Source organism: Sardina pilchardus, chromosome 2 (assembly GCF_963854185.1).
Source record: "Sardina pilchardus chromosome 2, fSarPil1.1, whole genome shotgun sequence".
NCBI classification, from domain to species: Eukaryota; Metazoa; Chordata; class Actinopteri; order Clupeiformes; family Clupeidae; genus Sardina; species Sardina pilchardus.
The window spans coordinates 30,618,959-30,639,673 of NC_084995.1; the positions used below are offsets into that span (position 1 = coordinate 30,618,959).

Here is a 20,715-nt window from a genome sequence, read left to right on the forward strand (position 1 = left end):
TTTTGACATGAACATTAACTGCTAGAACTAGTGTCTCCAGACATCAGAACAGGATTGCTTCAGGCTAGAGAGGGACCAAAGAAAATTCCTTAAAAGGGTTCTGGCTTTTAGTCAAGGAACTAAAACTATGCTATGCAGCACCTTCGTGACTTGGAGGAAAATTCATAATGTTAATGCCTAATACTTATATTTCAGCGTTATTTGATTGCCAAATTGTCAATGAAATGTATATAATTATTTACCATACCTAATCATATATTGACTCACTCAGTTTGACCTTTGCATTTCTGCATTTGCCATATTTGTCTAAATACTGAATTGTGGCTATGAGAAAATGCAATATAAAAACGGAATAAATGAATCAAAGCATGACATACGTCTTCTAATTATTCTTAACTGGGCATCAAGCCCATTGTAAGTAGATGTATGGTATTGGATTGTACTCACTTGAAGATGGGTAGTATTTCAGCCTGGTTTGACTTGGCAGACCTATATGCAAGAAGATTTGTGTTTTGGATGATCCTCATGTGTGCGGATGAACAATGAGGCAATTCAAGTGAAACATTCCTTTTGAATGTAGAGCAGAGGTCCAGTTTTTGGTTGTCAGGGCAGTTTTTCAACTGACTTTTAGTTTTGACTCTGTGTTTTGGTCACTCATCACCTCAATTTAGCAGGGTACAGTTATAAATCAATCAAGAAAATCTTTGTCAGAATAGCACACAATCATAAACTGAAAAAGTTTCACATCTACAGTATTTCTCATCAGCATTTGATTAATTAAGAAGAATTATATTCCTACTGCCAGTCTGAAAATAGCATGTAGACTCAATGTAAACATACTAAAACCTCATCTTTTGCATAATTCTCCCCCACTTTGGCGTGCCTAAACCCCAAACGGGTGTTAGTGCAGGTTATTGACCATGTATTCTGTCTTGCTCTGTGATTGGCCCTCCTCCCCTTGCCCCATATGGAAAATCTTTATCCGGCTCTGCCGGGGTCTGGTTGTCCGTCAGTCGTAACCCGTCTGAACACTGACCACCACCGCCGGGTCCCAGTCCAGACCAGTGGATGTCTGGAGCAGCTTGTTTGAGGAACTCTGAGTGGCGCTTGTCTTTCAGGAGTCTCCATTCATTCTGGCTGGCCGGCGTGCCAAAATCTGGCGTGGGTTAAGGTGACATCTTTGGACCACACTTGCGCTCGCACACAGCAGCTGGCTCTGGCCTAGGAAGAGCAAACCCTGTCAGGGGGAGAAATCCGACCGTCTCGGCAGCTGAGGGGGCTGTTGGCCCCGCATGGGTCTCCCCATGGAAAAACCCCACAGAGCTGACTCAGAGCCACTGGGCCGGTATGAACACCCCTGCGCTGGGACTCCGTCAATTCTGGAACACCGCGGGTGGTTGTCCAGGGAGCAGAGCGCTGCTGGGAAATCCCTGAACAGGTACCGTCAGGGCCAATCAGCCTCCAGACATCCACAAATAGCCCCTGACAGACAGCGAGCCATTCTCCAGTCTGCTGATCATGCATGGGAGTCATTGAGATAATGTCTCTTTTCAGAAAATAATCTGATATGATTTTCTTGGGGGAAAAAATCAGTAACTTGGAATGGTTCCCAAAGTATGTATGAGTGCGTGGAGAGGTCTGTTTTCACTGACAGCAGGCCTAATCATTTTCTAAGGATAGGAGCTGATCCAATGACAACAAGAAAAGGAATTTCAAACTGTCTATCACAAACCCAATGTTGGGCAGATGGAGATCCACCCGTTTTAAAAGATTAAGTGTGCAGGACTCAAAAGCTAGTCATTTTGAGTTCAAGCCATTGGATTCATCACAGGAAATAAAAATTAGAGCCTGCAATAATATGTACTTTTGGGTGATTGTTAAGTGCCAAAGTGTTTTATCAGCATCAGCATTATAGTATTAAATTAGTATTAAAGTTTATTAAAAATCTATATCCCATGATTTCTTAAAAATAGTTTACTGTTTTCTTGACCCTGGTTGCTGTTTTTGTCAGGAAAGGAAATGGTTGAGAATCACTGTGGTGTATTGTGTGTCTGTTCACACCTGTGAATCCTTCTTCACAAACACACACTCGTCAGTGAAAACAACATCAGCAGTTTTAATGGACACTCAGTACTTCTAGTTTTGATACTGAGACAAATGCAGTTGACCGTGATCACAAAGTTAGAGAAATCAGAAGTGCCATAATCTATCACTGGATCGCTCAATTCAGAATCACTCTTTTGGGGGCTTTTAGGGACAGGGCTTTCTCTCGCTCCTACACTGAATACATATGCTCTGAAGTCTGGACCTATGTATTCACAGTAAGTGATAACACAATTAGAGGCTGGTCCTGATAATTTGTTGTTATACATATTATGTCTCTATTCAAATGACTGATCTGCTTAATGTGTTTCTGTGTCAAGAGATGCCTTTCACAAGCAACAGCTTAGACTTGCACATTCATGAAAAGAGCATTAGCTCTCCCTTGTGGTGTGAGTGAAGAATGGCTGCAGTGTCCATTTCAGCAAAGTCTAACTAATCCCAATTTATGAGCTAAGCTAAATGAATTTGCTAATTTAACACCATGGGCAAGACCATCATCACAAACAATGGTGTTTCAGCTCAGTGGTCTCACACGACATACAATTGCTATAGTTCACTCATGAGAAATTTGTTTGTTGATAGACTTTACTCACCATTCAAATTAGGGCCCACATATGCGACAAATAAATATTTCATATCAGAGAGATATGTCTGTGGATTTGAAGAGATGGAAATTTAAACAGGTTTAACATTGTTTTATCAGATATAAATGTTTTCTTTTCACCTTTTTGTGAACTACTCATAAACCGACATGAATCTAGAAATAAGCCACCATTAGCTAGTCCAAATGGTGATGAAATATACTTCACTGAGACAGAATGATGGGATCTCAATTATGATGTACATTCCAGTGTACATTAGTTGTTTTCTTCTGCTGGTTGCTATGCACTTCTTTTAATCCCAGAGATATGCACACAAGACATGCTTTTTCCATGAGGTATTTGAAACCTCCTCTTTGCTCCCTGAGGCCATGAAAATAGGTGAGACACAAACAACTACAGCCTGGACACACCCATTTATGTAAATGTGCATGAGTTCTGAGTCAGAACTCATTCCCTCCAGTCCTATCTTGTGGTACAATCACAACACAGGGGGACCAATAGAAAGCTACAAAACAGCATGACCGTGTGCATGGCCTTTGAAAACGATTCTGCTTGTATTCTTCTGGTGCACAGTGTATTAGAAAAGGCCATGCGCGTTCAGTGGAGTATCGCAGAGACTTGTCTGTGCTTGCTCGACCGCCGCCTCCACCCCAGGCCACATGCCACATGATGGAGTCAGGACGCACAGACGCAGCACGGCATGCAATTAGACTGTGACAATGCTGCTTCAAAGGTGTACAGTACACCACAAACTTCACAGACCTGTCACTAGCTTGGTGCTCATTACCAACATGCATGATTGTCAAATTCTGAAAAACTCCACAAACTTTGTAGTAGTTGATTTCCCTCTTCAACACAATCTTAAGTATTTAGTAGGCCTAGAACATTCAGCAAATCAAGAAGTGACTCGTGGTCACCAAGGTACTTTTTTTATTTAAATGACCACATAACTACAAATAATGTATTCAGACATATTTCTCACAGTAAAAATTAATCCAGACATGACTGCATCAATACAATACAACACATACATACAGTATAAAAAGGCACATTTGAATCCCACATTTTACAAAATAGCAGGAATAACTCCCGAACCCATCCCATCCCCATCTACCCAAACTCATCTCCAAGTTCTCTTCCCAGTTCTCCGACGTCCTCTTGTAGCTTGGGCGATCCCTACACATGTGTGCCTGAGACTCCTCCGCGGGTGGCGGGGTACTTGGGTCCTTTCCCTGATGATTCAGTGCTACAGTTGCAGCACAAGAAGCCTCCTCCGATAATTGTGAGAACGGATGCTGCCCAGCCCACAAAGAGAGCTGCACCAAACTCATACCTGTGAAATCAGAGTTTGAAGTCAAGCTTGAGACATTGCTGGCTTTTAGAGGCCATACATTCTGATATGTGTATTTTTTTATCATGCTTATTTGTTGAGCCCATCATTGTAAAATAGCCTAAAGAACAAAGACAAAGCTTAATTTTAGAGGTGTGACACTTGGATATGTCTTTCAGCATACTTGGCATTTGTTGGGGTGAAGGGGTTGTAGAAGTCCTTAGCTATCTTATGTCCATACATGGATGTGGCAACAAGAGCACTCAGTCCTAGAGCAGAGATAGTCAAAACAGTTGTGACAGAGAATGAATGATATAGAAAATAAAGTAGAGAATATAAAACATGTTTAGTGTATAGATACTGAACTGATAACTGACCTCCAATAATGAAGAGGATTCCTCCTGCCAGGGCAACTTTGTTTTTCTGTTGCTTGTCCTCCGCCAAGCATGTGGTGCATTTCATGCCCACCACAGCCACTAGTACTGAAATGGCTATCAGCAGGATGGAAAACAGCATCAGGCCACGGGTGGCCTGCAGCTCCCCTAAAGCAGAGAGAGAGAGAGAGAGAGAGAGAGAGAGAGAGAGAGAGAGAGAGAGAGAGAGAGAGAGAGAGAGAGAGAGGGAGAGAGAGAGAGACACACACAGACAGACAGACAGACAGACAGACAGACAGACAGAGAGAGAGAGAGATGTTTGAATAGTCATATTACAAAGTGAGACAAAGCCAATCAAAGCAAGCAATTCAGTAAGCAATTTTATTAATTCAAGCCTCCTTGATAGGCGTGGCAAAATAACACACAACAGGCCTAATTCTCCTCCTCTGGAAAATTAGGCCTGTTTAAATTCAAAAGGTAATTTGTCTTATTCTATTGTAGTGACACATTTAGTCATTTACTGTACGGTTTGCACCGTACATGAACAATTCTGCATAAGCCAATGCGCTTTCAGCTTAGTGAAGGTATTCCGAATATGTGAACTTGTCTCAACAGGTAAGGGCTGCGCGGGACGTAAACCCCACCCTTAGATTTATTTGTATTTATTTATCTATTTCTTTTTTTCAAAAAGACCAAAACGATTGCATTTCAACAAGCAAATAAATATGTATAATTACAGTCGATTCTAAAATGAGGTAATAGTCTACGTTACTTAAACCAGTAAAGCAAATCGCAGAAGTTTTACTCTAGGCCTATTAAAAAAAAGAAAACTGCTAGGCAGTTCTTACCTGACAGCTGAAGTAATGAATCATATGATTTGCATTGAATCTGCCCAGTACTCTGAGACACACATGACTTCCAAAGTCCTTCATACATGGCTTGGGCTGTGATAATATTGTCCCCCGCATATGAAGACGCTTTCCATTCTACCATTGCAGTCGAAGCGATTATTCCGAAAAAGCCCAGAATAGACAGACAGAAACCAAGAAGTTGAACGCCTCCGTTTGCCATATTTATGCTCTACGAACTAATGAACAGCAGTTTACGAGCAAAAAAAAAAAAAGAATAACTGCGACCGTGTGCTTCGAAGTGTCACACACCACTGACGACAAAGAGTTCCTCTCAAGCAGCATCCATGGGATAGTGATGGGATGCAGTCGCTACAGACTTGTTGAACCTGCATGAATTGTGCCAATTCTGTCTGGATTATACTGCCATCTACTGGATCTTTGTTGAAAAGCTCTCTGACTTTTCTCAGAGGACTAAAGAAATAATCTCTCCTGTTCAATTAATGACCATAGTCATACTATTACTATCATTACCAATGATCATAAAATGCAATATAATATAATAAACTATAATATATTTAATACCTTTTAAATATAATATAGCCTAATATAACATACACATACACATACACATACACATACACATACACATATACATACACACACACACATACACATACAAAGAGTTTGGTTCCAAAATGCAATATCCTTGGTTATCAAGCAGACCTTCTCAATTGTAATTGAGAGTGGGTCTGGAAAAGGTATTGATTTACGACTTTCAGCAGGATCATAACTAGTGACATTAAACCTAAATTGGCACATTAAATCTGTTATGAGATAGTGCTTCCATGGGCAATACACACAATCATGCCGGATTAGCGATTGTATTTGTGTGCCTGTGTTTCAGGGACATTGGAAATGGGATTCAATGGCCTCTTGGCCAGACAGACCCGCAGAGCAAATCCCAAATAAGGTTTGTACAGTATGTGCATTCCATGGCGATATCCTCCACTTTCAAGAATTGTCATGATTTTGTTTTATTTGTTTTCAGGATTATTTCAGTGGAACTGTAATTGGGTTATTGCTATTTGATTTATCTTTACTCAATCGAGCAACACAATTGCAATCTTTTTGACATTACCTGACACAATGAAATAACATGACTTATTAATGTTTTTAATTTCGACAGTGTAATATGTCGGCGATATACAGGAGAACGTACTCACAAGCCCTTGACTAACATGAATCATTGCTATACCCATGTCATGACAGGGGACAACAAAAACTGCTATTCTGTGTTCTTTTCCCAAGAGATGATGTAATAATCTGATGTCCAATCACCAAAGAGCTGTTTTGACTGGCAAATATTTGTTGTGTGCATAGTGTCTTTTCAGTCTCTCAGAGAGACAGAATCCTACTTCTCCACGCACCTCTCAACAGTGCTGAGCATTGCTGTAAGTTATGACTTTTTGCTTTTTATGATATTCCTCTCAAAGCAGAATGATGAAACATTTGTTTAGATGTTTAGTTTAGCTTTGTTTCATTGAGAGTATTTTAATAATGAGTTAGACATGACAGAATACACAAGGTGCTTGATTTTCTGCCTGAATTAGAGACAAAAAAACCCCAAAAAACAACAGGATAGAAAATGGATTAAATGATTTCCTGCAGGACACTAACCATACAAAACCAAAAAAACACAATAGCTTGTGTGAATGCTATTTTGTGACTCCTTCTCAACTGCCCTGAAACATTCTTGTTTTTCAACAGCACAAAAATGATGAGCTGTCACAGAATCACTCTGTTTCTGTTGCTTCTGCACTGTTGCTACATCCGTGGCTGTCCTTCCCAGTGCCAGTGCTTCCTGAAGTCAAAGGCCATATGCTCTGAGGAGCGAATGTACTCATTTCCCCAAGGTCTCTCCCTTCAGGTGAGAGAGCTCATCATCATAACCTCTGGGCTCTCAAGCGTATCCGCTAACAGCTTCCTTGGCAGCCCTATGCTAACGAAGCTGGCCATCATCAGCAATCCTGTGAGGGCTATCGCCCCTCTGGCCTTCAGTGGCCTCACACAACTGGAGGACCTGGAGGTCAGCGGAAACACTCGGCTGGAGGCTGTGCAGCTCGGGACGTTTGACCACCTGGGCAACCTCTCTAGACTCCTCCTGAACAACAATGAGCTGCTGAAACTGGAAAAGGGGCTGTTTGATCATTTGCCCAACCTGGAGACTCTGGAGATAAGGGGCAATGCATTTATCCGGCTACCCGATTTCCTCTTCTGCAAACTTCAAAACCTCCAATCCCTGGATGTGTCCATGAATAAGATCGCCTCAGTGGAGGCCACTCTGTTGAGTGACTTGACACAGCTACAATCCCTCAAGCTAGGCTTCAACCAGATTAGCTCTCTCCCACCAGACATGTTTAAATATGTTCCAGCGCTAAAGGAACTCAGTTTGCAGAGTAATAATATATCAACACTGCCAGAGGGACTATTCGCTTTCCTAAATAAGCTGGAGGAACTTAATCTCCGAGATAACCAGCTGACTGAGGTGAGGGCTGGCACATTCCCCTCCAGTCTGAAGGAACTCAACCTGCAAGGGAACCAGCTCACCTCCCTGTCACTGGGAGATTTGCCTCTTCTCACAGATCTGGTACTGTCAAGAAATAGGTTCACGGATCTTCCCAGTGATCTGCTCAGGAACGTAACTTCACTGGAACAGCTGGATCTATCTGAAAACCAACTCTCGTCTATATCTGCCAACCTTTTCTCAGGACTCTCTAAAATTATGTCCATCCACCTCCACAAAAACAGCCTGACCTCTTTGGAGCCTGAGGCGTTCCAAGACCAGATTGACATGGAGCGACTGACTCTGGCGCAGAATCGGCTGCAGAACCTTCCCCATGGCTTCTTTGAGCCCTTTCTGGAAACAAGGAATGTGATCACTCTCCGTGGTAACCCATGGCAATGCGACTGCAACTTCTCATATCTGTATACCTGGCTGGAGTTTGGAAGTTACCTGGTTGAGGATCTAGGTCGGACCTACTGCAAAGGTCCCGCTGCTTTGAAAGGACAGAACTTGATGTCTGTCGAGAGAGACCAGCTGGTATGCTCCAATAACTCTACCAAACCTGCTCCAGCAGACTCCCTCCAACCCCTTGACAAAGAAACATTTGCACCAAATCAAACTAACCAGTGCATCATGCAGAAGAGCAATGGTGTTTACTCCATAAAATGCACAGTGACAAAATGTTCTAATCTTAAGATTCAGGCCCGTATTTATGGTCCTGATGGAAGCACAACAGACTATGTTTTGAGCAAAGAGTGGTCTGAATATTCACAATGTTTAAACGGCACCACAACACCCGAAGTTTGAATAGGCCTATTGTTTGTAAAGTTATTTTTAATCATACTATATCTGTGATGGTGGTGAAAACCAGAAAAATGTCACACATAAGCTCTCTCTTGTATGAATAACTTGTTCCAAGTTTACCTGTTAGTAAAATGCCTCTGACTTCAACTTCATAAAGTTATTAAGCCATTTTGTGACGTTTGATCTGCAGCAGAATGTAAACTTTAGAGTTTGTAATGGAAGCAACATTTTTGTCAACAAGCTATGCTCAAATTAACTTTTGTAGTCTTTGCTATTGGCAATTTGGGTAATGAGCAACATTCCCTGCATGTGTCACTGAAACTAGAGATAAGCAAGGTAGATGAACTTTTGCAAATATTTAAAGTACATAGTAAGTTTGAACTCCACACTGCACTCACTGCCATTCTCCAGCTCCCAGGGCGTCAATGGAAAAGAGAGGCTGCAGGACCAGACTGTCCTAAGTAAATAAATGATGATTTGTAGAAAATGCTGTTTTGGTGGCCTTGATCATTTTCAAACAAATAAAGAAAGCCTAAGTAAAGTCAAAATATAGAGAGGTAAGCTGAGTAAATTGTCCATCTAAGTCGACAATGACCAAGACATAGCAATTTGGCTGTCAAAATAATGTTGACATCTCCGCCCTCACGCATACGTCACTACAAGAAGCAGGGAAGCAAAAGGAGAGCCGGGAATAGTAGTTTAGTAGATCTCACGGAACACTACATTGAGACGAGTCAGTTGCGTACAAAAGACTACAAGTCCCGCAAACGTTCTTTGTTATTTGCAGCATCCCGTGCAAGATGCACAGATCGTGTTGAAGTGCACAGAGAACGTAGTGACAATTGAAAACGCGAGGTTAAGTTATCGTAGTAGGCTATTCATCATCTTGCCTGCAAAGCACTATCTTGAAACTTTGCCAAATAGCTGGTTTCCAACTGCAATTCTTCCCTTGCAAGGTTTATCGCCACCACCCTTTCATTTGGGGGCGCCTTTACAGTGGCTGTTCGCTCCTCCCGAGTCCAGTCAGTTACATTAGCTAGTTAGCTAGCTAGCTAGCGACATCGAAAGATTGACCCATGTCCTCTGAAGAAGTCTCATCGATATCGGATTGGCTCGTGCTGAATTCCTGGTGGCTACTCTTGCCTTTCATCATGCTGCTAGTTGTCGCTGCATTTGTCGTAGCCTTCGTGTTGCTGCTCTACATGATATCACCGCTAATAAGCCCCAAACCAATGAAATTGAACGGGGCCCACGTCGTGGTAAGAGCATAACATAACATTATAACGACAGCAGAATTGGATCAAAACCACACTCGTTTGAAAGTAATCGCTGTTCAGTTTCACAGAATTCCTACGAAGCAGCATGTTTGCTTGCATTGCATGTTTTGTGAGAACTCAGAAAATACCAAGTAGCTAACTGTTACGTATCCATTCTGGCTAGCTATCAACGGGGAATGTAACGCTAGCCTGCGTTGAATGTTTTAGGCTAGCTGACCTGTCAATAAGGATGTCTGCATGTGTATGACCTTTGCTCCAACTCGATAACTAGTGTAGCATGCCTGCTGTGGAATCTTGTAATCAGATCTGGCAGTTTTGTGGAATGCATGTTGCATGCCTCAATGCAACAGTTGATGAGGGTTGTGCCCAATACGCACTATAATTGCAAATCCTTCCCCTGCCAGTCTGGCAGTGTCGTTTGCACTGTCTATCCAAGTCATTGCGCTATGTAACACGTACATCACTGTTACATTTTCTTGCAGTTGTATTTCAGGTGGTTTCAACTTCTCTTTCTAATGCAATCTTGAATAAGTTAGGTGACCCTCTGTTGATTTTATGAGGGCATCTCATTTGTGAGGTTACACATCCACATAGGAAAGTCCTTTCCTGGGTCTCCCCTTAGCATCTAGTATTGATGACAGGATTCACATGGATACATTGGGTGGCAGGCCTAGTTGAACCAGCTGGATGTTGCTTCTAGTCCTCTTAATCCTGGTACATCTGGTGACGGGCCAGACAAGCCTTTCTATCAACTCTTTTCGCCCGTCCTGGGCACATGTGTACCTTTTATTGGTGTATATTTCTTTAAGCACTTAGCCAAAGCCGCCTTTCATGTTTCATCCACCACCAATCCATCTCAGGCTCGGGACTGATGTTTATTTAGTCCCCCTAGACTTCTCCTGGATTGTCATTCTGCTCTCTGACTGACTATTTAGGCAGATCAGATTCTCCTCTGGTCTGGTTCTGTGTTGCAGTAGCCTACTTGAGTACATTTATAAAGAAAGACAGCTCAAGATTCAGGAAAAGAGGCACTTCATGAACCTGTACAGCTTAAGAGAATGCTGTATGTGAACATTTAAATGTGCCTAGACCTTGAAAGTTTGCATTTCTGTATTCAAAATATGACTGGCTCTGTTTTATATCTCCCTTACTCATTTTCTTTCAGGAATTTGTAACCATGATCTTCTTTGTGCCTTTTGCTCCATCTCTAGTAGTGTCCTTGTTAAAGTACTGCATGGCATGGTTACATCAGGGCATTATTTATTCAATGATAAAGCACCTGATAGCTCAGTGCCTTAAAAAAATGTAGGTTATTGGAATGAAGACTTGTGCATACTGCCAAGAAAGTTTAGAAGGAGAAACAAGTGTAACTAATTTTGTACCTCTGGCCTTGAAGAATTATCTGGGTTGTGGTCATGTCTGGCTGTTTTGACAACATTATTACTTGCTCTTTATGTGCAAGCTATTAGTGAAATCTCTAATTCCAAGTATACAATGGCAAGTAATCCCAAGTTATTATGAAATGACAAATGTGAACAGGGGACAGGAATGGCTAGAGGTCCAACAGTGTGACATCAATATTGTTCTTTGGCCATGATAGCCTAGATTGTGATTGTGAGAAATGTGTGTGGAACCTGATAATGTGTGATAACCTCTGCAAATGTTGTCCCCAAAACAAAAACTTACAACTAAGAACATATAGGCTATTCACTTGGTTAATGTGAATATTTACCTATTCAACAAAATTCACATAGAATTAATTAAATTCTCATTCAAGTAAATTATAGCTTTGATGGAGCCTCATTTGTATCCTGTGTGTCAACAGGTCACTGGCGGGTCCAGTGGCATTGGGAAGTCCATCGCCGTCGAATGCTATAAGCAAGGTGCCTTTATCACACTGGTGGCACGTGATGAGGTAAGGGCACTGAACTGAGTTCTATGGGCGATTGGGGTAGGGTGTCTTCATGGTCTCTGTCCAGACCTTTACCATTGATAGAGACTTGGGTAAAATAGGTTGCTTTGCCCTGGAAGGAGTTAGCATTTGTTAACTAAAAGTGTAAACATATTGATACTTCACCATACAGACTTTTAGTACCATTGGTACAATTACAACTGCCCTCATGGATTTCTCTGGTATTCTACTGATCACAGTTAAATGGTTGACTGTTACAGCTACGTGGGATGAAATTCAATACTCCTTTTAATTTATGGGTGCTTATATTCTTCAATGTTGGGTATTGCCGTTATACAGGTTTGTGAAATTCATTTAATTATTTTTTGTGATTATATTTATCTCTTTACAGAGCAAATTGCTCCAGGCGAAGAAGGAAATTGAAAAATTTGCCATAAATGATAAGCAGGTTTGTAGCAGAAGATGGCGCATTTCTACATTTAGTGGAGGTAACTGTTGTCTCTGTGTCGTCGTATGCTAAATTTATTTGAATAATTGTCTCTTGTCAGGTTGTGCTGTGCATTTCAGTTGACGTGTCAAAGGACTATAGTCAAGTGGAAAGTGTCATCAAACAGGCAAGTGAACGTTCAGTCTGTAAAATCACCTCCGACCACACCTGTTCCTTCATGTGTGGGTGATACTGTACGTTGGGTTAATCCGGGCTTGTTGTGGTGTGGCTTGCAGGCCCAGGAGAAGCTGGGGCCTGTCGACATGCTGGTGAACTGCGCTGGCTCGTCCATCTCAGGGAAGTTTGAGGACGTGGAGGTGGACCATTTCCGGGTGAGTGGCCACAACAATGGCTCATAGGAGGGTGGGGTCCTCTGTCTGGAGGACATGCAGGAAACCCTGCTGAAAACAACCTCATCTCATCTGATCACATGCATCAGTGCAATTTTAGAGTGCAGCGTGCATGAATTTACAATTTCCCAAAGAATCCAAAAATATTACTGTTCATTCCCCAAGTTTACATTTGTATAACCTCCCATAGTGACAGCTACTGGAGCCTTTTTTTCTGGTGCAATACATTATTGATAGAGGCATTTGAGTTGTGTCATTCTGTGTACCCTGATACACCCAGGCCATACTCTCTGACTGCTTAGAATGTCTGCTAAGTGAATATTAATCTTCCTTGATCTTTCCGTGCCACACTGTATCCCCATATGATGTTTCCATTAGAGCTCCATATGGCTTCTTATTTAAAGCATATACAGTACAGTATGCTCTGCTCTCAGAATGCACCAATCAGAATGCACCAATCAGCATGCCCTCATTTAAGTGTGATACAGCCCACAGGCATTGGGCCTGATGATGTGCAAAAGCACATGTGCCAATATGCATGCACATGCACACGCACACGCACACGCACATGCCGTGCACTGCTAATCAGCTGGGTGCTCAGTGCTCTCTTTGCTCACGTGGCTGTTGGTAGACTTCCAGAAGCTTGTAACAGAGGTGCAATTCTCTTGATTCTATTGATTTGTGTCCCTTTAACCCTCCGTTGAGCGAGGGGGGCTTACAGACTTGTGTTTCTTCCTGTGATAAAGGAGTTGTTTTTTCTTATCATCATGGGGTTGTTCTTTCAGTGGAGGGGTTCAGCCTTTGGGCTCAGTAGAGCGTTTTGAGACAGGGTCTATTGTTAATGGTTCTACTGAACAAAAATGTGAGTGCAGCGCTTTTTTCCTTGTGCTCATTTTTCGTTATAGTAAGTTAAAGATGGAAGATTTCTTCCTTCCTCCCGATATGTGACATGTCAAAGAAAATGTTGTTGATTTAAAAAAAAAAAACATGAGTATTGATTAAAATGTTGAATATTGCACAGATGCCTTTTGGACTGGTCGCAGTACAAGGCAAAACTAGAATATGCTGTTTCATCACACAACACTTTGCCACTGATGTGTCAGGTTTTGAGTGAGCTTGGAACTGGCATGCTGGCTGCAGGAATATCCAGCAGAGTGTAAAGATGAAGTGCTGACTGACTAGTAAAGATCTTGCCAAATTTGTGAGCAAATACTCCCCTTGGTGTGCATAGAAGATGTATTGGATCTTTTTCTGCAACTCATGAAAAATGGGAACAAAAACATGTTGCATTCTTTTATTGATTCGGTATAAATGAAAACATTGAATTGATTTGAATAGCTGCCTGTAGCAATCCGTTGGCTGATGAGCGGTTCTCCCACAGCTCGTGCCTGCTCTGATAACTGCTGTGTGCCCCCCCCCAACAGAAACTGATGGAGGTGAACTACCTGGGCAGCGTCTACCCAACGCGAGCGGTCATCACCACCATGAAGGAGCGCAGGATGGGCCGCATCATGTTCGTGGCCTCCCAGGCCGCCCAGATCGGCCTGTTCGGCTACACCGCCTACTCCCCATCCAAGTTCGCCCTGCGTGGCCTAGCCGAGTCCCTGCAGATGGAGGTGAGTCATGGTGCAGTTGCTCCCTCTGGTGCCCAGGGGGCGTCTGTGGACAACAGACTTGGCACTTGCACACAATATGATCTTGGAATAGTCAGGACTTTAAAATTGCTGTAGTCTATATGGGATGTTAATCAATGGAAAGTTGGAAACATCGTTATTTGCCATCACAGCTCTCAAAATGTTTTTTTATAATACCTACCAAGCCTCCATATATCCACAATGATTCTAGACCGCACCTTTTGAGCAGCAATCCAGGTTTATAGGCTCACTTTTTTATGGACTGAGGTCTGGACTCTGGCTCGGCCACTCTAAAATGTTATTTTAAATGTCGAAATGTTGATGTTTTGGCATGTTGTAATTTTCAGTCAGAACAATCATATTGGTTAAGAGAAAACAACATTAAATCAATATTTGCTAGGGGTATGAATAATTTTGTTCTTTTATATATAGTATATAGGTTTGTGGAGAGTGAAATGGTGAAATCATTTTAAGTGCACAGTTTTTATGATGTGATTATGAGACTGTGTTCTTACCTCCAGATGAAGCCCTATAACATCTATGTGACAGTGGCTTTCCCCCCGGACACTGACACTCCAGGCCTGGCGGAGGAGAATAAGTCTAAGGTGAGACAGACCGAACGCAGGCCTTAGGATATAGTTGCATGTTATTGCCGAGCCAGTGGCTCTCTTCGGCTCTGTTAAATTCAATTTGAGTCCTGTGTAATTTGATTGGTAAGCCTGAAACTCTTCCTGCCCGTGATCATTAAAGGTCATTTTTTCCCCTCGCAGCCCTTAGAGACCAGGCTGATATCGGAGACATCAGGGGTGTGCCAGCCAGACCAGGTGGCTAAAGTTGTGGTCAGGGACGCTGTGGTAAGACGGGCAGGAAAATCACCGCTCATGCTTCTGATGCCGGACCAGAACATCTGTTCCTCAGATGGAGTTATTGTTTCTATTGTACATGTGTTCAGCTCTAATGCTTTTGTGTGTGTGTGTGTGTGTGTGTGTGTGTGTGTGTGTGTGTGTGTGTGTGTGTGTGTGTGTGTGTGTGTGTGTGTGTGTGTGTGTGTGTGTGTGTGTGTGTGTGTGTGTGTGTGTGTGTGTGTGTGTGTGTGTGTGTGTGTGTGTGTGTGTGTGTGTGTGTGTGTGTGTGTGTGTGTGTGTGTGTGTGTGTGTGTGTTTTGCAGCAGGGGAACTTTAGCAGCTCAGTGGGGCCTGATGGCTACATGCTGTCGGCTCTCACCTGTGGAATGAGCCCAGTCACGTCCATCACAGAGGGCCTACAGCAGGTACCGTACTTAACTGCAGTGCTTCAGCACTGCCTGTAGACTGGAGAGTTCAAGCTCATTAGCATGAGAAGACCGAAAGAAACCATTTCCATTGGTATTATGTTGGTATTACAGTATGTTGATATTATGGATTGATATGTCATAAAAGATTACTTGATGGTCTCAGAGGTTTCCACAAGTCATTTTAATTGAACAATTATTTTATAGCATAAGATTTTGAAATACTCCTCTTGTATGATAATATGTTGTGTTGTAAATAATGTAGTAATATCTGCCTGTTGATGATAAATCAGTCCCTCTAAGTCAATCAAATCAAGAAAATAGTATTTCACTGAGGGTGCATGTTCTTTTGAATTATTCCTTCGTATTGTAAATTGTATTGTATTATATTAAAAATTCCAACAATAACAATAACATACAATTCCAACAAGCCAGTTGAATGACTACCTTAAGGATAATGAATTGCAATGCATCAATAATGTTAGCATTAATGCCACTCAATGCATCAGTGACACTTCATCAGTGATGCCTCAGCCTTGAATCTATAAACAACATGACAGTGATTGATGCAAATGACTCCCACTGGCAATGCTCCCACTCTTGCTTACTGTCTGGGTAATGTGCTATATAAAATGACCAACCCCTGAGTGCTTCTTTCATGTGGCCCATTTTAATCTCGAGTTAAAAGGCAGCTTGGTTGTTTTGGGTGTTGGTCAAAATGCCCCTCCCTGTCTGAGCGGGCAGGTGTTTCCCAATCTTATGCGTATAAGCCGCAGGACAGTGTTTTATGCAAGTTAAAAGAAACAAATCCATATTAACACCATATTAACCGCCCCCCCTGTATTAACCTCATAGCTGAAAAAAAATTGCAAAATGAATGTTTAAGCCACGGCTAATAGTTGGGAAATTCCGGTACGTGTCAGAGATGTGTTAATTTCTCCTGTGTGGCCTTTTCCTGCAGATCGTGACCATGGGGCTCTTCCGCACCATCGCCCTCTTCTACCTGGGCAGCTTCGACAGCATCGTGCGCCGCTGCATGATACAGAGGGAGCAGTCCAAAGCTACCGACAAGAAGGAGTAACCACTGACCCTCCTGACCCCTCACCTCACCTCACCCCACCCCCACCTTCTCCATCTCCATCTCCACCTTCACACCCCACCCCACCCCACCCCACCTCACCCCACCCCACCCCATTGCCTCCTCTCCCCGCTCACCATCCCCCCCTGCTGCAGCACCATTCCTGCCCAGAGATGCCAAATTAGCCCCCCGCCTCTCTTGCTGTAGTGTGGCGGGTTGAATGCTCCTCCCGGAGGAGGAGGAGGCCCACAGATCCGCCAGGCAGAGAGACCTCGCCCCGCGTGAGTCTCGTTGGAGTCCTGTGGCGGGCAGTGCGGCAGGCGGCCGCCGTCTCTCTGTCTGTGTCGTGTCTGTGTCTCCTGTGGGGTTTTCTGCGGGGGGGGATCCGTTTGTTCTCATCATTCCTCTAATTGCTATATTTTGATGGAATCGATATTTCATTTTGGAAAGAGATGGACTCTTCAGGTGACACTGTTTGAGTTCACTGTTTGAGGTTAGAATGTATGTGTCGCTGTGTGTATGTGTGTGTGTGTGTGTGTGTGTGTGTGTGTGTGTGTGTGTGTATGTGTGCGCCTGTGTGTCAAAGCCTGTGTCAAATTTGACCCAGCTTTGGGCGAGCGCTTGTGTGAAATGTTTCTGTGACCACAAGCTTGTGCTTCTTGCAATCCTCCCATTCCTTGCATGCCGCGGAAGCTCAAGACATGATGGGCGGCCAGACTGACAGCATTTTTGCTTTATGACTTAGTGACCGAGTGACCGTGAATGACTACATGTTAGAGAAGCCTCTCTGTCCTTCTAAAGCACATTTTAACAACAACAAAAAAAAACAAAGCTAGTTATTTTTCACAGAAGTCATAGCAGAGAGTTGTCTAGGTGTTTTTTTGTGTTGATATGTGGTGATGCGCTTGTGGGCCACCATGCTGGAAGAGGGGAAGCCTCGTGCCATACGGCCTTCTGCCGGAAACCGTTGTGACGTGTCATTATGCCAAATGTCCCCTCGTCCCCTGACATGCATATGGGGGCTTTGCGGGCGAAGCTCTCCTCATGTAAAGGGTCCACCTTTCACTTTCCCTTTATAAAAGAAAAGAATATTTACTTTTCCTCTCCAAACACACACACTCGCACTCACACACTCTCTTTGTCTGTATATACTTTATTGTGTATTTGAAGGGTGTACGCACCTTGACGTCTTGTAGAGTAGAACTTTACAAGCCTTACCTTGCGTATGCTATTTTGGTCTTGATGGAGATGTTTACTGTGCGCGTGTGTCTGTGGGTGCTCATGTGAGTGGATTGGAGTGGATGCGAGTCGGTGTGGGTTTTACGTGACCTCAGGAGATCTGTAGAATTTTCGAGATTGCTGGAATGATGTTGGTGAAAGCCACGCGAGGAGGAACAGGCTCGCAGGTACGAGCCATCACCTCCACTGGCCAGAGGAGGGAGCTGAAGAGCTGAGATGTTTGGGGGGTTTTTTTTTGAACGGCCGAGGGCTTGTTCGCGTTCCGCACACTGGTGGTCAGGGCTCTTCCGGGCGCGGCCATCGACTGTCTCGTAGTTTTAGTCAGCTCGTTAAAAAAAAAAAAAAAACATCTCTGGCAAAGCTGCAGCCAGACAAAACCCTCTGGTAGTTTTGAAGCTGTGGCACGCTGCCTGCAGAGGGAATCGTTCCAGCCGGGAGCACGTGCGGCCTCGACACATTTGAGGGGTTGTCCAGCACATGGCCGCCCCAGTCAGGAGGCCACCCAGGCAGTCACAGAGGTGGCCGCAGGAAAAGGGAAGCTCTCCCATTCACAAGCACAGACGTTTACCGGCGCCGACCGGGACATGTCCTCTGGAGAGCAGACGAGCCACGGCCGACTCTGCCAGGTGTGTGTGGACCAGGTAGATGGTTTCAGTAAGTGTGTGGTGTCCAGTCAAGTTCCCCCCTGACCCTTTGCTCTGTGTCCTCTGTGTTGTTGCTCCGTACCCTGTCACTCAAACACAGCACTCTAAAGCAGGCAGAGAGAGAGAGAGAGAGGGAGAGAGAAAAGAAAAGAGAGAGAGGTTGTCTTCCTTTTTTGAAGCATCACTTGTTAGGGAGAATGTACCGCTAATACAAATACAAACGACACTATTGGGGGGGATAATAGATATTTGTTTTCTGTTTTGTTTGTTCTGTCTTTGTGAATTGCTTCACCTCATCCCAATGGCAAGTTTGCTTTGAGAATCAGTCAGCTCAGTGCACTGTTGAGATTTCCGTTGATTGCATTTGTTCTGCCCATGCTGCTCCGCTTCTGTTTAGAGAAATGATTAAGCTCATGCAGTCAGGCACTACTGCGTGGAGGCCCATTCTGCTGTGAAAGCCTTAAGAGATACACTGCATTCAGTAATAAGAAGCCTAGAAGAATGGATCCGTCCACAGCTAAGTGTGGCTTAAATTCGCTTTAGGTTCATGGTCCTTCGTTTTGTTCTTTCCAGCTTTTGTCCTTCGTAAATAATATTGATTGATTGATTGATTGATTGATTACTCGATTTCTCTTGATTTATTTTATGTTGTTGTTATTGCTTTTGCTTTGCCTTGTTTGTACAGAAAGCCTTACTAGGACCCACAATATGAAGGTGAGAACACGTGACTCGGCCCGATGATGTTCTCATTTGATGTTGGCTCAAGGTGAGGCCATTCCCCAGTGCAGCATAGTGATCTGTATCAGGTGCTGATCGCTTTAAAGACGCATCATTACCGTCTCATTCTCCCAAGTAGCGACTTTTAATTCAATAGCCAGTTGGTACGTAGCTAGCTCCCGGAGAAGCAATCATTTTTACCTTTTTATGTTTTATTTTCACATCTTTTAAGCTATGCAAAACAAGCCTATGCTCACTACGTATTTAAGACATCACATGAGACTATACCTGTGCAACATTCCTTATCATCAAGGCTAAGCTGTAGTTTTTTTTTTTTTTTGTTATGTACTACTGAGAGATGTTTAAAAAAGAAAATTGAGTTTCACTACTAAAACACTGGAATGCATTCATTTTTGTCACCATCGTTTTGGTCTCTTATCCTCTGTTGCGCCTTTTTGCTTTTATTGTTTTTGTTGCCATACTTGTATAAATTTCACCTTGTGTGCCATTGACAAGAAAAAAAGAGGAGAAAGTTGTTGCTTTGTCTTATTTTCTTACATGATAAAAAATAAATAACTTTAGAAAATCTAGCCTCTGCATTCCGTTGTTTTCTTTCATGTGATGTGAATTGTTTGTGTGTGTGTGTGTGGGGGGGGGGATTGAGAGAAGATGTGTGCATCTGATCCTTGTGAAGTACTTGTGTGCATTGGAGATGAGAGAGTGGGAATGAGCAAAAGAGCTGTGGCTGTGACAGGCCCCCCTCTTTCCCCCCCGACTGAGCACAGCCTAATGTGTGCCTGTGCCTTCTTGGATTTTGGGACGTGAATGACGGTGTGGGAGACAGATGAGAGCTATTTCAGTTTAGAAGTCACCTTTGATCTTCGGCTGTCTCTTTCTTTGAGAGTGAAGACACAATGCCAGGCCTCTGTTCGCTCTTTTAAAATATGACCCTCCGGGTTGAGGAAAAAGTAGCCACAACAGATCTAGCAGACGCGAGAATTGGAACATGACGATGATGGGTACCAGACCAGCGAGCAAGAAAGAATCTGCCTCGGGGTGTGTCTTCAACCAAATGTGTATTCTCTTCCTTCACAGTTCATCTTTGTCACTGACATGATTCTGTCATTTATAGTGTAAGACATAAACTGGACAGCTGTAAAATGTCCTGGAAATGATATGCAAATACGCAGTCTAAGGGTGCAGGAGATGAACAGAAGTTGGACAATGTGATATTTATGAGCAAGAACATGGTGTCAGGGTCAGATGGGGAGTGGAATACATATCCCAGAATTCTCTGGCAGCGACGACCACTAGGGGTCCCACATGAAAGCTTCATGCAGGATGCAGGATGCGGTCCACTTCAGCATGAAGCACAGCAATAATTCATAAGCTGCTGCAAAAGGAGTTGGTTCAGCTCACCTAATATTCAAATCAGAACAATTGCAAAGGCCGTCACAGATCAAAGAGCATAATTATGTAG

The 20,715-nt window shown here is 43.2% G+C and overlaps 3 protein-coding genes across 3 annotated transcripts; 2 read left to right on the plus strand and 1 right to left on the minus strand.

Moving 5' to 3' along the window:
- Positions 1-3,618: 3,618 nt before the first annotated feature.
- On the minus strand, positions 3,619-5,597 carry cldn1 (claudin 1). The gene is made up of 4 exons (XM_062526350.1): positions 5,258-5,597; positions 4,413-4,577; positions 4,220-4,304; positions 3,619-4,038 (listed from the first exon to the last, which is right to left on the minus strand). Exons 1-4 carry the CDS (start codon positions 5,478-5,480, stop codon positions 3,882-3,884), a joined length of 630 nt encoding a protein of 209 aa, XP_062382334.1. The 5' UTR covers positions 5,481-5,597; the 3' UTR covers positions 3,619-3,881.
- A 1,057-nt stretch (positions 5,598-6,654) lies between these two features.
- On the plus strand, positions 6,655-8,783 carry zgc:153913 (carboxypeptidase N subunit 2). The gene is made up of 2 exons (XM_062526364.1): positions 6,655-6,711; positions 7,028-8,783. The coding sequence occupies exon 2, from the start codon at positions 7,035-7,037 to the stop codon at positions 8,628-8,630; it is 1,596 nt and encodes a 531-aa protein (XP_062382348.1). The 5' UTR covers positions 6,655-6,711; positions 7,028-7,034; the 3' UTR covers positions 8,631-8,783.
- A 583-nt stretch (positions 8,784-9,366) lies between these two features.
- On the plus strand, positions 9,367-19,825 carry kdsr (3-ketodihydrosphingosine reductase). The gene is made up of 10 exons (XM_062526377.1): positions 9,367-9,886; positions 11,730-11,819; positions 12,208-12,264; positions 12,365-12,430; positions 12,540-12,635; positions 14,078-14,269; positions 14,809-14,892; positions 15,058-15,141; positions 15,456-15,557; positions 16,519-19,825. Exons 1-10 carry the CDS (start codon positions 9,704-9,706, stop codon positions 16,636-16,638), a joined length of 1,074 nt encoding a protein of 357 aa, XP_062382361.1. The 5' UTR covers positions 9,367-9,703; the 3' UTR covers positions 16,639-19,825.
- The last annotated feature ends 890 nt before the right edge of the window (positions 19,826-20,715 follow it).